The 15,042-nt window shown below is 40.9% G+C and overlaps 1 protein-coding gene across 1 annotated transcript; it reads right to left on the bottom strand.

The window, feature by feature from the left end:
• Positions 1-10,300: 10,300 nt before the first annotated feature.
• On the bottom strand, positions 10,301-14,774 carry AREG (amphiregulin). Its single transcript, XM_072117135.1, has 6 exons — positions 14,624-14,774; positions 13,400-13,588; positions 12,096-12,282; positions 11,324-11,479; positions 10,755-10,846; positions 10,301-10,451 (listed from the first exon to the last, which is right to left on the bottom strand). Exons 1-5 carry the CDS (start codon positions 14,670-14,672, stop codon positions 10,762-10,764), a joined length of 666 nt encoding a protein of 221 aa, XP_071973236.1. The 5' UTR covers positions 14,673-14,774; the 3' UTR covers positions 10,301-10,451; positions 10,755-10,761.
• Between the last annotated feature and the right edge of the window lie 268 nt (positions 14,775-15,042).

Genomic DNA, 15,042 nt, shown 5'->3' with positions numbered 1-15,042 from the left:
ATTCTCTTGCTGTGCCTTATAGGGTTGCCCCTTTAGCCTTCATATAGACAACCTGTTGTTGGAGGGTTTCAAACACTTTGGAATGTATGAATATTATAGCCCCTACAAGTAGCGAATTTACTTCCTTCATATGGTACTCGAATCAAGCTTCTTGGAGAACGGAGGATGCGTCCCTTAGTCATGCTTTAAATCTGCGGTTTCTGCGAGCCCCTCCCTGTGGCGCCGGCCCTTCCTGCTCCCCTGGACCTCACTTACCTCTCCACGTTCCTGCTCCCGTCCCGGCTGGTAACCGTGCGTGTCCCCGCCTCCCCCTCTGGAGAAACCTTTGCAGGAGGTTACAGTCCAGAATATTCTCCTCTGGCTCCCAGGATCTCTCCTCAGGTCTGAACCCCTTCCAGTCAACAAGGAAGAACCGCTTACCTCTTACAGTCTTCATGTCCAGAACCTCTTTAACCTCGTAGACGCCCGTGGAATCTGCCTCTGGAGCAGGAGGAGGAGGTTGCTGAGAGAAGTGGTTCAAGATGACAGGTTTCAGGATGGAAACATGGAAGGAGTTCGGGATGTGCATAGTGGGAGGAAGGTGGAGCTAATATACCACAGGATTTATGGGCTTTAACACAATAAAAGGACAAATAAACTATGGACTAAGCTTGTAACTGGGAATCTTCAGCCGGACGTATCTAAAAGACAACCACACCTTGTCACCCGGAGAGAATAAAGGGGGAGTCCAACGTTTTTTTATCAGCCTGGGTCCTGTGCACACAGAGGCCTGAAGTAGAGACTGGCAGGTCTGTTCCCAGATAGACTTGAGGTCCTGTATCAAGTCTTCAACTGGGACATCTGAAGGAACTGACACAGGAAGAGGTGGGTGTGGAATTTGTCTATAGACACTGAAGAAAGGAGCTGCCTTGACAGCCTCAGAGTCCAGAGAGTTATAGGAGAAATCTTCCCATAGTAACAGACTGGACCAATCATCCTGGTGGGCAGAGACAAAATGGCGGAGATAACAGCCCAAAGTCTGGTTCACCCTTTCCACTTGACTTGATCGCCAGAACCTGGACACAAACTGAACCCCTCGATCAGACACGATGTGCAGAGAAAGTCCATACAGCCGGAAGATGTGTTGACGAATAAGTTGGCAAGAGGTGGAGCAGACAGGAGACCTGGAAGGGAATCAAATTGGGACATCTTGGAAAACTGCTCAGTCACCACCCAGGAGGAAAGTGGAAGGTATGTGACAAAGTCCATAGCCACGTGCGACCACAAGCAATTGGGTATTGGTAACGGAAGACTTATTACGGGCACAGGAAGTGCAGGACCCCACAAAATCCTGAACAACCGGTAGTAGCGAGAGATGAGGGCCACGGAGCGTTGCACCCCAGGGTGTCCAGCCAAATGCAAAGAATCTCCCCAAGACAAAATCCTCTTCCGCAGTGCAGGTCAGACATACGTCTTGCTGGGGGGAAGCTGCTGAAGATCCACCGGAGCGGCATCAACCAGTTGTTTAGTAGAGAGTAGAAGAGACCGGCTCTTCTACAACAACATCGGAGGCAAGTGAAAGGGCATCCGCTTTGATATTCTTCTCCGCAGGATGGAAGTGGAACAACAGGTAGAAACGTGAGAGGAAAAGCGACCAACGGGCTTGCCTGGGATTAAGGCGCTGCGCTGTCTGGAGATACAGGAGATTTTTATGACAGTCTGAGGAAGTTTATGACTGTCTGAGGAAGGGGGCGTGTCCCTCGAAACATCACAACCAACATGGAGCTTGCTAGATTGTGGCATGGCATCTAGGTGAAGTAGTGTCTCTGTCCTGTTGATCAAGTCAACGTGAGTCTAGCCCATTATGTTATAACTTTATGTACCGTCTATATCGGACTGAAAGCATTGAATTGTTAAGGTGGTACCTGGCTCATATGATCCAAGGTGATAACATCACTGCAAGCAAATTAACACTAAAAAGAAATGTGCAATTATCTATATGTATTATGGGACAAATGAAAGTTCTAGTGGAGAATGTATAGAAGTGAATTCATGAAGTAAATGTAACACGTTTTTGCAAAGTTACTTGTGTGGTCAGTTTTTGGACATTGTTCATTGAATGCGTTATTAGGGGAGAGTTGGAGAATCTCCCGTCCTAGACCACAGTCTTAAAGAAACTCCACACACTGTGTCTTTTTGTTTTATGATCTGTATATACACAGACAGGATGGTGAGTTCCTTCCAGTAGATATCGCGTGAGAGTGAGAGTTTGGCCCATAGGTCCTTTCTGAGTCAGCACCGCACCTATGCCTACAGAGGATGCATCAACCTCCAAATGAATAGGCTTCTCCTTGTCATGACTGTTGAGCACTGGAGCTGAGGTAAAGGCGGACTTCAACCTTGAGAAGGCCTCTTCAGCCACTGAGGGCCAGAGGCGGGGATTGGCGCCCTTCTTCTTGAGCGCCACGATGGGAGACACCAGAGTGGAAAAATGCAGGATAAACTGTCGAAGTTTACAAAACCCAGGAACCTCTGTATGGCACATAGGCCTTTTGGGCACGCCCACTGTAGAACTGCGGACCGTTTAGCTGGATCCATCTGGAGACATCTATCGGAGATTATATAACTGAGGAGAGGAAGGCTCCATTGGTGAAACTGACACTTTTCGAGCTTGGTATAGAGATGATTAGCCCGAAGACGCCCAAGAACTTGCCTTACGTTTGACCGGTGGATCTCTAGGTCTGGGGAGAACATGACCACGACACACGTATACAGAAGATCTCTGAAGATGTCATTAACAAACTCTTGAAAGACAGCTGATGCATTACTTAGTCCTAGTGGCATTACCAGGTACTCAAAATGTTCATCACGGGTGTTAAAGGCTGTCTTCCATTTGTCCCCCTTGCGGATCCAGATGAAATTGTAGGCCCTCGGAGACCCAGCTTGGAAAAGACTTTAGAACTGCATAGGCGGTAAAAAGCTTGGGTCTCAATGGCAAAGGATAGCAGTTCTTAACTGTGGCCATCTCCCTCCTGAAAACAACAACCCAAAACACATGGCTCCAGATATTTTTAAGATCTCTGACATGCCCCGAAGAGGATCAAGTATCTCTAACTTTAGAACACAAGAGGCATCAGAACTTCTTAATGAAAAATAATAGAGCAACGATATTGGCCATTGGTCATTTGGAGACAAAATATGACCCATCTACTCATCCGAGGGCTCCTGAACAGAATGAGACTCAGGTAGGCATTTGTTCCACTCTTCAGAATCCATAACTGTATCCAGTACCTGGATAGGATGCAAAATAACCTCATAACTCCCTTACAAATAATGTCCTTTGTTTTGGCCATGTGTGGTTTAGGGAGGGGGGGTTGTTTCCAACTAGTGTAAAAACAAGCCTTTCAAGCCTGATGGTTAAAAGAGCTTGCATATAAGATAATACTGAAGGAAGGGCTTGTCTTTGATGCACATAAAATGTGACCTAAAATGTGACCTAAAATGTGACCTTGGATTTCTATATTCTCCACAATGGGAAGCTGGACCCAAGGTTTTTCTCAATGTTGATACAAAAAGACAACTGTTTAATTTTATAAACATATGTTTATACTGCATATGTTTATGCGATGAGTTGTAGTTTGATACTGTCCATTTCAGTTGCCTGTAACTTATTAACTAAGGTTTATGAAAGTTATAAAACCTTTGTTTTTATCTTTGTTATTCTAAACTTTAAGGGAAGAAAAATTGCAGTATTGTCATTTTCTGACACCCAGACTACAAAATTGGACATGGATAGAACCATGGATAGATCGGTAGTAAATTTATTTGGCTTTTTATTTTCAAAAATTATAGACACATGATTCCATTTCATTCTTACCTTTCTGATGTGAAACCCTCAAAAATGCAGCAGGTTGCATTCCAAATTCCAACTGACACTTACCTGTCAACATTACTTCCACAATGTCAATCAAGATAATTTAGCTGTGACAGAGGACTTCCTTCCTCCACACTGCAATGTATGCCTTCTGAGCTGGGGCACTTTTTTCGGTGAGGTTAAAAGGAATTGGCACAGGGCTTAGAATGCGTGAAAAAAATAAAAGAAGTCACATAATGAATACCCACCATCCCCTTTCCCCCTCACCTGCTGTTACATAATCTTGGTACTATCTCTACACAAAGCAGATGCCAAGAGATGTCAAGATTGTAATGGAAACTGCTTCTTTTATTTAACCCACTCTTAGCCTTTTACCAAAATTGGTAAAAAATCTGGTGTGCAATAACATAGAATCACAATATTTGGATTGACCTAAGGTTTATGTTATTTCATTAAGCTTGTTACAGGACTTGCACCGAGCAAAAGTTGTAATACTATATTCTTTTAAAAATGTCAAGTAAATGTTTAACAAACATTAATCAATGATACAAGCAATTATAGTAAACTTTGTACCTAACAATTTAAAAAAAACATTGATTTAAAAATTTTGGTTGAATGTGTTTAATCTCCATAGATGAACTTCAGGGAGACCAGTTTTAAGATGTGAGCTGAGAGGACCACACAAGCACACTGCCGCAATAGTGGCCAGCCGCTAGAAGTCCAACTACCACAGTACAGCACTACGGTAAATACTACCCCAGAAGCAAAATACCACTTTGTTTTGACAATAACTAATAAAAATCCCACCGAAGCAATAAATAATGGAGACCATACTAAATATGGAGATACCCAGGGGAGACTACAAGTACTGGAGACCCCCAGAGCAGACTACAAATAACACTGCAGATACCCCAGAGCAGACAAATAAAAATTTAAACCCCAGAGCAGGCTAAAAAAATAATGGGGATAATAATGAGCATAAAATAATGAGCATAAAAATGAGCAAAAAATAATGAGCATAAAAAAGTACTCACTTATTGTTGCTCTTCTTCTTCCCACAGCAATCTATACATGTATTTATGCTCAGAGACAGAATTTTGGCAAGGCACAGATCTTGCCATGTTACAAAAGAATTCCTGCAGCATTCAAGTTTGGGTCGACCTCAACTCTTCCTTGATCTGACCATCCAGCCAAACTAAGCAATCGTGGGAGAAGAGCATTGGTGAAAGAGGTAAAGAAGAACCCCAAGATTACTGTGGCTGAGCTTCAGAGATGCAGTAGGGAGATGGGAAAAAGTTCCAATTATCACTTTCAGCCTTCCACCAGTCCAGTTTAAAAAAAAGAAAAAAAAAGGGCTCTCAGACTATGCGAAGTAAGATTCTCTGGTCTGATGACACAAAGATTGAACCTTTTGTTGTTAATTGTAAGCGGTATCTGTGGAGAAAACCAGGCTCTGCTCTTCATCAGCCAAGTACAACCCCAAATATCCCAGGATATTAAAGGGTGCCACTTGGAAATAACCTTTGTACTGTAAGCTCTCAGATGGCTCTGTAAATAAATTTAATAAAAAATTGTTACAAACGTCCTCAAAATGGAGGCACATGTATGCTGTGAGCCACAAATGTCAACATTTTTACCAAATAATAGACCATTTTATTTATTTGTTTGTGTTATGGCTATATGGAAATGGTAGGAATTTTACCATCGTACAATGAAAGGATTTGCTTACAGTAGCTTGATCTCCTTATCTTTTTCTTACTGCAGTAAGGCGAGTGACCTCAAGTGCACCGTTTTCGGTTGACTGCAGTAATCATTGCGTAGTTGAACATTCTCACATATAGGCAGTCCACGGGTTAGGTACAACATGTGTTCTTTAGGTTTGTACTTAAGCTGAATTTGTATGTAAATTGGAACAGGAATATTTTGTCCCACTGACAATTGAATATTTAAAATTTTGTGCTGTCGCAGGAACAAAGATTATCAATAAAACTTCATTACAGACACTTTAGAGCTGATCATTGCAGTCTGGGACTAAAGTAAAGAATCCAGAGAACTTCACCAGAGGTCACAGTGGGTGAAAAGTAGTCTATTGCTGTGGTCCAAATGGATGGCACATTCAGAGATGGGTAAAGAGATCCATCTGCAACTAGGGGTCGTCTGTAAGTCGGGTGTCCTTAAGTCGGGGACCGTCTTTATAATATTCTTACATATAAATGTTAAAGGGATTATGTCAGTTTGAATAAACTCCCCCCCCCCCCAAAAAAAAAAAACACACACACACAAAAAAGGTAGTTATGATGTCTGGCAGAGCTCCTTACATACATTCCTGTTGTACTTTTTGAAAGCAAATTTCAGCTTCATTGTTTGATAAATCACCTTTGATTTGCATGCATGAGCCATAAGTGATTTGGAAGGCTTTGGTCCTGTCACTATAAAACCCGCCTCTGGAGCGGCTCAGCAAACCACTTAGCTAGCTCTAACCTGACTTAGTCTTTTTACATCATTCCTCTGGCTACCCAAATATTGCACAATTGCCATTTCAGCAGCCCAAGTAGTGATGTAGAAAGATAGAAAAAGGATATCTGCCTGATATAATCTTATGCATGCATGGTAGTGATTTTGGCAGCATGATTACCTTGGGTGGAAGGGGGCAATTTGGAAATTCCTTTTAGAATGAAATAGTTTCTTGTTTAAAATAAGTAACAAGCAGTGAAATTGTATTTATGTTATATTTCTCTTGATATATAAGACAGCTTTACAGATGCCAAGGTTCCAATTTCGTAGAAAATGTGGAAACATGACCTAGTCCCCAACTATACCGAACACATTCTGAATTGGTGTTATGTTTCTGAGGTGTTTTTATTGCTGAACATGTATATATGTTTGCCTCTCCAATTTCTTTTAATACGCTTTGGAATCCTTTTAATGCATAAGCTGTGAGCTTTTACTTGGCACACCTTAGCATCCATTGAATAGGGAAATGAATCAGTACATTCTAAGATTTAGGCATTCCCCCTTCCATAACAACCAAACAACAATATAATATAACATTTTAATTGCATTGCATACACAACATGACAACCCACTTGTATTTAACATGACTGCATTCAAATGAAACCAACCGGCTTCCAATTATTAGGATTAGACATACCAGAAATACATGGTTATTGTCAGAGCAGCTAACCATGTGAGAGATAAATATTTGTTAACTAGCCAAACCTTAAAGGGAGTCTACCACCTCCCAAAATCATTATAATCTGCTGGCAGCATGTTGTAGGGAAATTGCATGTGATTTCCAATATACTATTATTAATTCTGTCCATTATGCTGTTTCTGAGAAATTCACCTTTAAATATGTAAATTAGGCAGTTGCACCTAGAGCAGTGGTGGCGAACCTGTTGCACGGTTGCCAGAGGTGGCAATTAGAGCCATTTCTGTGGGCACTCAGGTTATCGCCCCCGGACAGAGTTCACCAAACACACCAATTCTTCCTGCAGTCCCAGGCAACTTAAGAGATGCTGCTCTGCCCGCTATTTTAAAGCAACACTTCATTGGCTGTTTGGAACTGTGGGAAAAACTAGGAGGTGTGGACTCAACTGCAATATCTCTGGAGGTCATCCTGCTGGTCCCACCATTCTTCCTGTACTGAGACCCTGGAGAGAAGCTACATTGAGAGTCTGAATTTGCCCTGCTTCTTTCAACTGTATTAGTGGCTTCAGGGGGGCGATACAATTGAAAGATGTGGAAGAACAGGTAGCAATAAGTTACTGCTTAAAATGCCATGTTGGCACTTCACAATAAATATTTTGGTTGTAGTTTGGGCACTCGATCTCTAAAAGGTTCTCCTTCACTGACCTAAAGCGTGCCCTTAGCACCACCATGAGAACTGATGATCTTGCCTGGACCACTCATCTCCCCTACAGAAAAGCAGGAGATTTGTATTGTGATAAACATGAGGTAACACTAAGGAAGAGGGAGGTAGTTTGGTAGGAATATCAGAGGATAGGGGAGGGCGGATGGGAATGACGTACAGAGGGGATAAGCTAGGGGGAAGAAGGGAGATGACCGAACTGTTTCCTGGGAGGTCACTGGACACTCTACCAACACTGGACACTGCAGTTTTAGAATGTGCTCACATTTGTCTGGGGACATGGGGGAGACAGCAAAAGCGGTCCTGGTGGCAGGTTCCCTTTAAGGCCAACCTTTACAGATTTATGCACACTACGAATCTAATGAATGTAACCTAATGCAGTAACATACAAATCAGGTTTGTGCAAATTGTGCTGAATACATATAAGATAGCTGGTGGCTATCACCTGTTAGGGAAAGTTCAGATACTCATCGGAAGTCCAGTGTGTTCATTGACTTGCAAAAGTATTCATAATCCTTGAACTTTTCCTAATTTTTCATCATGTTACAGCTAGAAACTTAAATGTGTTATCTGTAATAGAGCAACACAAAATTGCCAAGTACTTGTGAATTATATTAAAAAAAAAAAATATATACTTTACCAAAGAAAATTGCATACTGATTGTATTCAGTTAAAACCAGATTTGTTGGAGAAAGTGTGAACAACAATTTCCAAGTTAAATCAGAGATTCCCAATGGGAATTAGGCCTAGACTGACTGGGCCACTTTACCATATCAATATGCTGTGATCTAGATTTGAATAGGTTTTTTGGCAAATTTGTAATTTTGGTACATTTCATATTAAACAGCATAAAGAAATGTTTTTTTTCAGTAGTAAAATAAAGTGGCCATCTTTATCACAATACAAGTACAAATATTATAGAAGTAACCCCTATGAGGCCGTAATTAATGGAAGCCCTTGGTGGATTAGGGGCTGGTATATGGGGTTGCAAGTGAACCATGTAGAACACAAAAGGGGATTATTTATCTCTTTTTCCTGTTCGAGACTTTTGGTGCATTGCAATCTTTGCACCTTTTTGTCTGGACATTTGTTTATGGTCAGCAAGACAAATTTATGTTCTATTCCAGATGTGCCAAATGTTGAAAGTGACATTTCAAATTGTCTATACATAGGAAAACTTAGAAAGACATTTGTAACAAAAGTCTCAGATCTGGAAGAAAAAAAAAAAAAAATCTGCTTCTTGATAATAAGAAGCAGACTGAAAAGAACTAAACAGAATAGAGATAAAATATCTCCAAAAGACATGCACTTCAGAGAGTCTTCTAGGTGAGGTGGGAAACTTGGGGGGGGGGGGGGGGGGTCTGGACATTTGTGAGGACTGATTTGTCTTTGAAGGCAATACATTTATGACGGATTGAAAAATTAGCAGTTGCAAATTCTGCAACCCCATAGTGACTTTTTTTGCATATGTCCATATCTGGATTCTAAAGATATCAGGTGCAACACTGAAGAGTGAACTGCCAGGCAAGCAGAAATGGCACAAGTTTGGAAATAGACCAAATAAAAGTCAAATCTAAAAACCCAATGATTCCAAACGTCTAACATTAATTCTTATTCCATTGGACTAGCTCATCTAGTCTATACATTTTATCTTTACTATTCCAGCATGATAGGGTTAAGGGGAAAAGACCCTTTTCATCCACAGAAGTGGGTTAATCAGTCTGCCACTAGCAATAACTTTCTCTAGAGAAAATAACCTCAACCTTTTTCTAGAGGGGTTTTATTGACAGGCAGTTCCACCAAGTATGTTTAGCACTAACCCACTCCATTGAGGCTGTGACTGTAGGTTTATGGCCGGTTTGTCTTTGAGGAAGGTGAACCTACAGCTGAGTCTGAAGGGTTTATTCTCTTTTTTTGCAGCCTGCATAATAGGTTCACCTCTTGTAATTCTATATATGTATATCCATCTTCAAATCAACTGCAGCTTCCCAGTACCTGCTAAAGTAAAGCTTCCACACTGCATGGGGGACAGTGTGTTTAGGGTTATCATTTCTACACATAGCACTTCAGCCAAGACTTGGTCTCCCCTTACCAGAGCAACTTCCTCTACATGCTTGCAAGAAATAGTTTATTTTTGTGAGGGTTCAATATCTGCGCAACTTGTTAAGTAGCCTGTGACTTTATGCAGTGCACTGTGCAAGGATCCTTATATAGCTCTCCTTATGTTGCAAAGCATGAGCAACTAAAGATTCCCAAACCACATACAAGTTTGTTCAGAACCATTAACTCTTGCCACCCACAAGAACATCCCTGCTATACCAAGTGTACAATATGCTAATGATATTGCCGGCTTTGAACTCAAGTGCCCTCCAAGATGCCTTATTATACCATACCATCTAGTTTGTCATCTTAGGTAGTAGAATGTGAACCTGTAGATAGCAAGTCTTGTGTTACCAGCAGGCACCTGGGTTGCTTGAAGTAGATTTTGCAGGGTAATTTCATGATGCCCCAATAAACCCCTGACATTTTTAAAAACTAAAAGAACCTTTACATTTTTCATAGATTGAGACAGAAAGTTTACAAAAATTATTTTATTTAAATAAAAAATAATTAATAAAATATTAATAGAATGTAGTTAAAATAGTAAAAATAAATAAATAACTTATAAAGTAAAACTTCACATTCAATTTTGGGGTGTGGCAGTGCTTCCGTCAAATCCAAGGAAAACTAGAAAAATAGAGAAAGGAATTAGTGATCAACGTTTGCCATTTACACATGCAATTTCAGGGGCTGTCAGTGTGCTAAAGGTACCAAGAAAGGTTACAAGTTTGAGAAATGGGAAGAAATGTGACACATCTTAAAATTAAGTGTGTGACAGTTTAGTCTACTAGGGGGATGTTGTATTAAAGTGCAGACTAAAGAAATTTGTTTATACCCCTACATAAAAGGGGAAATCTATATATGGGTGCATCTAATTGCATGGGAGGTGGCAGAACCAGTTATTCTATAGCTGGAAATTCTTATACTTACTTTTATGTCATACATCTTCAGTGCCATTTTCCTGGCCTAGTTTTCTCTTTTCTTCTGCTTCACCATCATTAGAAGAGTATTTCCTTCTTGTGCTAAATGAGAAAACCCCAACATTAGCTGAAATGTATACATGTGGCATGGATCATAGTATCTGCAGCTGTGTTTTTGCATAAGATTGTTGCAGAACTAATGTTTGGGATTTTTGCAACTTTTTACAATGTAATCCAAGTTTAAAAATGACTAAACTGTTGGCATTTATGATGCAACACTGCAACCCACTCCAGTCCCTGACTGCGAACTTCTCGCCTCATGCCAGATCTAACAATAAGGCCAAGACACCATGAAAAACTCTGCTGCCCAGCAAATTTAAAGCAGTCTCCGCACTTAAGACTACTGCAGCCAATGACTGGCAATTCCAGTAATTAGCCATTGTGGTCCATGTGTGTAGATGCCACAAACCATGCCATAAGGCTTAACAGGTAAAGGTTTTTTTTTTTTAATGTCATCCCAAATAATCTAATAAGCACAGCTTCAGACTACATTTTACTCCAGTCATCTTAAATACTTACTGTACAACTATGATGATAATGGCTGTAATACTGATTGTTGATAGTAGAACTGCTACAACTGCCAATATTGTTGTTGTAGTCATATCCCCAGGGTTTGTTGTTCCAGCTCTTAAGGATTGTTCAGTGCACCTTTCACCAAAGTAGTTTTCAAAGCACCTGAAAAGAAGTTATCTAGTATTAGTACTAAAAGATACAGCGTAGGTAAAGGCAAAAACTGTTGTAAACTTCCTGTTGGAGCGGTGTCCAAATAGTTTAAGTTTGTTCATGCATAAAAAACATCAACTATGCAGGGTACAGGAAGTTTTCCTAGTACATTAAAAGGAATGTGCTACACATTGCTAATGATCAATACAACAGGAGGATACCCATACAAAACCATTCTCTGTATTTTGTTGGGGACATATCACTTAAAAGTCAGTTGAATGTGCCGCTTCATATTCTGCTGAATTTTAAATTTAACCACTCCCACTTGTCAAGAGGTCTGCTGCCCACTGATCACAGAATATCATCCTTTTTTTGAATGTAGTGGTCATGACCACTACGGGGCAGCTTAAGTCCAATATAGGTGTAAATTATATACAGAAGAGTCCCAAGTGTGGCATCTTATTAGTCTTCTACATGCCATTTCCAGTTTAGGTTTTATAGATTGTTTGCATTAATCAATATTACCCCTATTCAGTGGCCAGTAGGACTTATTTTTCATCAAAGGATTGGTTTTTGCATATTCATTCCACTTTGGGTTTTTTATCATGTATGCAGCACTTGTACTCACTTGCATGAGACTTCTTGTGCACCCGCTAGGTATCTGCACTTCCCATGAACACAGAAGTTCTTATGTGTGGTCTGACAGGGGGTCTTTCTCTTCTTGTTCTTCTTTTCCCCTTTTTTCTTTTTATCAGCCTTCTTTGCTACATTTGTGGCAGGCACATCTCCGTTAGCGGGTTTCACAACTGCTTGTACTGGGGGAAAAAAAAAAAAAAAAAAAGCCAGATATTATGTTTGCCATGAACGGTAAAGAAAGATTATCTTTACTTCTAGGAAGCCCACTAACAGCCAAAAGTAGTAACCCAAATTCTTGATATTATAACAGAAAAAGCTTTGAAGATTAAAAAAAAAAAAAAACCACACAGGACTAATGGTCAATCAGTAACTAAACACCATTTCCCCTAGAAATTCTTTCATATTCTCACGGAGTATAAACTGGAGGACGGAAATGTCACTTTCAGGAATGGGAGAAATTCTGTACAAGAATGCCCTGAAGGCAGGGCTGGGAGGAGGCTGTGTCACCGGCTGTGTGCATTAGACATGTCTTATTACGGCAGTGAGTCATTGAGGTGAGGCTTTACAATCTGCTTTGAATATTACTGTGTTATTCAGCTGCTAAGGCAACTTCAGAAAATTTCATGGACACAGGTGAATTTATGAAGGACTAGCTTCTGGAAGCTTCAAACATTCCACTGAACATATGAATCAATAATCAACTTGACATCAAAAGTACATGTCACGCCAGACATTTTACATGCCATAGATTAATGCTTAGAACAGAGTGCAGCTGATATTGGAGTTACAATCCAAAGCATGATTAAATGATGTTGACACATTGTCTCCCAGATGCTGATGAGAAGGTATGAAAGCTGAAGTTCAGTGATTCATTCCTGGCAACCTCTGCAATGTGTTTCTGGGCCCACACAGCTCCAGATTAATAACCGATGACAGGATTTGTCATAAAATGAAAAAAAACTAGAGTTCTTTTCAGATCAGATGGGTAATTGAAAGAGTTCAGGTTCAAGATCTATACATTGGGTGAGACAAGAGTCTTAGTGGCATCCATTTCCCGGATTGGGTGTTCAGCCACTAACCTGGTAATATGTCTGGGTCAGGTGGCCAAACACAAACTTGTACATCGGGTCTGCGCATCTCTAAGTGATAATAGAAGACACTCCAAGCTGACAAGCTCTATATTTAGTACATTAAAACTGACACATTTGCCTCATTCCAACCACTTATTTCATACTTGGAAGCAATGGATGTAATCGCTGAACTGAACATATAGCATACTACAAGTCTTATACATACCTCGTATAGAATCCTCTACAGAATACCCAGAGATATCTCCATCAGGATTTTCATCATTGTATTCTTCATAATCTGCTTCCTGCGCATTTTCCAAACCAAAAGCAACGCGATCACCTTCACCTGACAACGTCACCTTGATCTCATTCCCAGTGGAATTTGTTGCAGCACAGTGTACTGTGAATGTGCATGCTGTGTATTGAGAAAAGAAAAAAAATTAGGATAGAACAGGGAAATATAGGAATAAAAAAGAGGGCTGTGTTATCCAAATGGAAACTCCAGGGATGGGTAGGGTTAATCATTGGTCACTCATGACGCAACTATTTGCAGACTTCATTCACAAAAGCCATCAGTAACCTGTGCGCTACTTCACAGGACGGGACAAGTAGGGACTTGCTGAGAGTCTGCCTACATGAGGCCAAAATAACTTCATATGCAATATACAAATAACCACTCACAATGTGGACTTCTGGCATCAGAGAGATCAATGGCACAAGCTCAACTTGGCTCATTGACTAGATGCTAAAGGAATTGTTCAGCGGTGATCAGACTGGAGTCACATTAAAGTGATCACCGATTTAAATCTGCATAAACATAAATACACATGTACCAGAACAAAACAAATCAGATCCCACCAACTCCAATTAAAGTAAACTAAAATCACATAACGTACTACAGAGAATCAGGTGCTCCTAAGAAATATACTATGGAAGAGAAGATGCTCTCCAGCTATAAACCTTGGCAAGTCAGGTGGTAGCACCCTATGGCAGGTCAGGTTGATTCATAGTGTACTAGGGCAGGTGAGATGCTCCCCAGCAGTACCCTATGGAAGGTTAGTTTGATTTAAAGTGTACTAGGGCAGATGAAATGCTCCCTAGTAGTACCCTATGACAGGCAAGTTTGAATAATAGTGTACTAGGGCAGAAGAGATGCTCCCCAGTAGTACTCTATGCCAGGTAAGTGAATAATAGTGTACTAGGGCAGAAGAGATGCTTCAGCAATAACCCAAGGTAGATCGGATGCCCCAGGTAATACACAATAGGACATCACATTACTTTTTCCGATTGTTAAACATTAGAGACAAATCACAAGTTACCAATAAACAACTAAACCCAATAAAAATAAGACAAAAGTGTAGAGGAAAACACCGAGTGATGCTACTGAAAAGCAACAGGTCACATTCCCGGAATGCAAGTTCTGATTTGTGATAAGGAGGAGACTACTCACCGAGGCACAGCACTGCGGCGCTAAACACTAATGACAGCTGAGAGACCATGTCTGCTCCAGAGATGATGAGCCGTCAGCAGCACACAGCGGTATGAACAGTGCGCTGCCCGCTCGCGCCTGATATACGAGACGGGGGTCACGTGACCGGCTGACGTAGCGGAAGCGCGCTACTACTCTCATTCATAATTATTATTATTACCCCTCGCTGAAGGGTCACGTCTGCTGCACCCACTGCACAGCGTCATACCACAGCCTACTCCTGCCTCACCGGGACCGCATTCTAGGATATAGGGGAAGCGTCAACCAGCAGCAACCTATCCGCTGGCTGCTTTCAGTCTCTAATTGGGATTTAAATTCTAGATGCCATGTGAGTTGCTGGCAAGCTACCCATCCTGTATTATAATTGTACCAGTGCATGT

The sequence above is a fragment of the Engystomops pustulosus genome, chromosome 1, assembly GCF_040894005.1.
Source record: "Engystomops pustulosus chromosome 1, aEngPut4.maternal, whole genome shotgun sequence".
In the NCBI taxonomy this organism is placed as follows: domain Eukaryota; kingdom Metazoa; phylum Chordata; class Amphibia; order Anura; family Leptodactylidae; genus Engystomops; species Engystomops pustulosus.
Note: the sequence above shows the minus strand (reverse complement) of the source record. Positions and strands in the feature narration are given on the sequence as shown.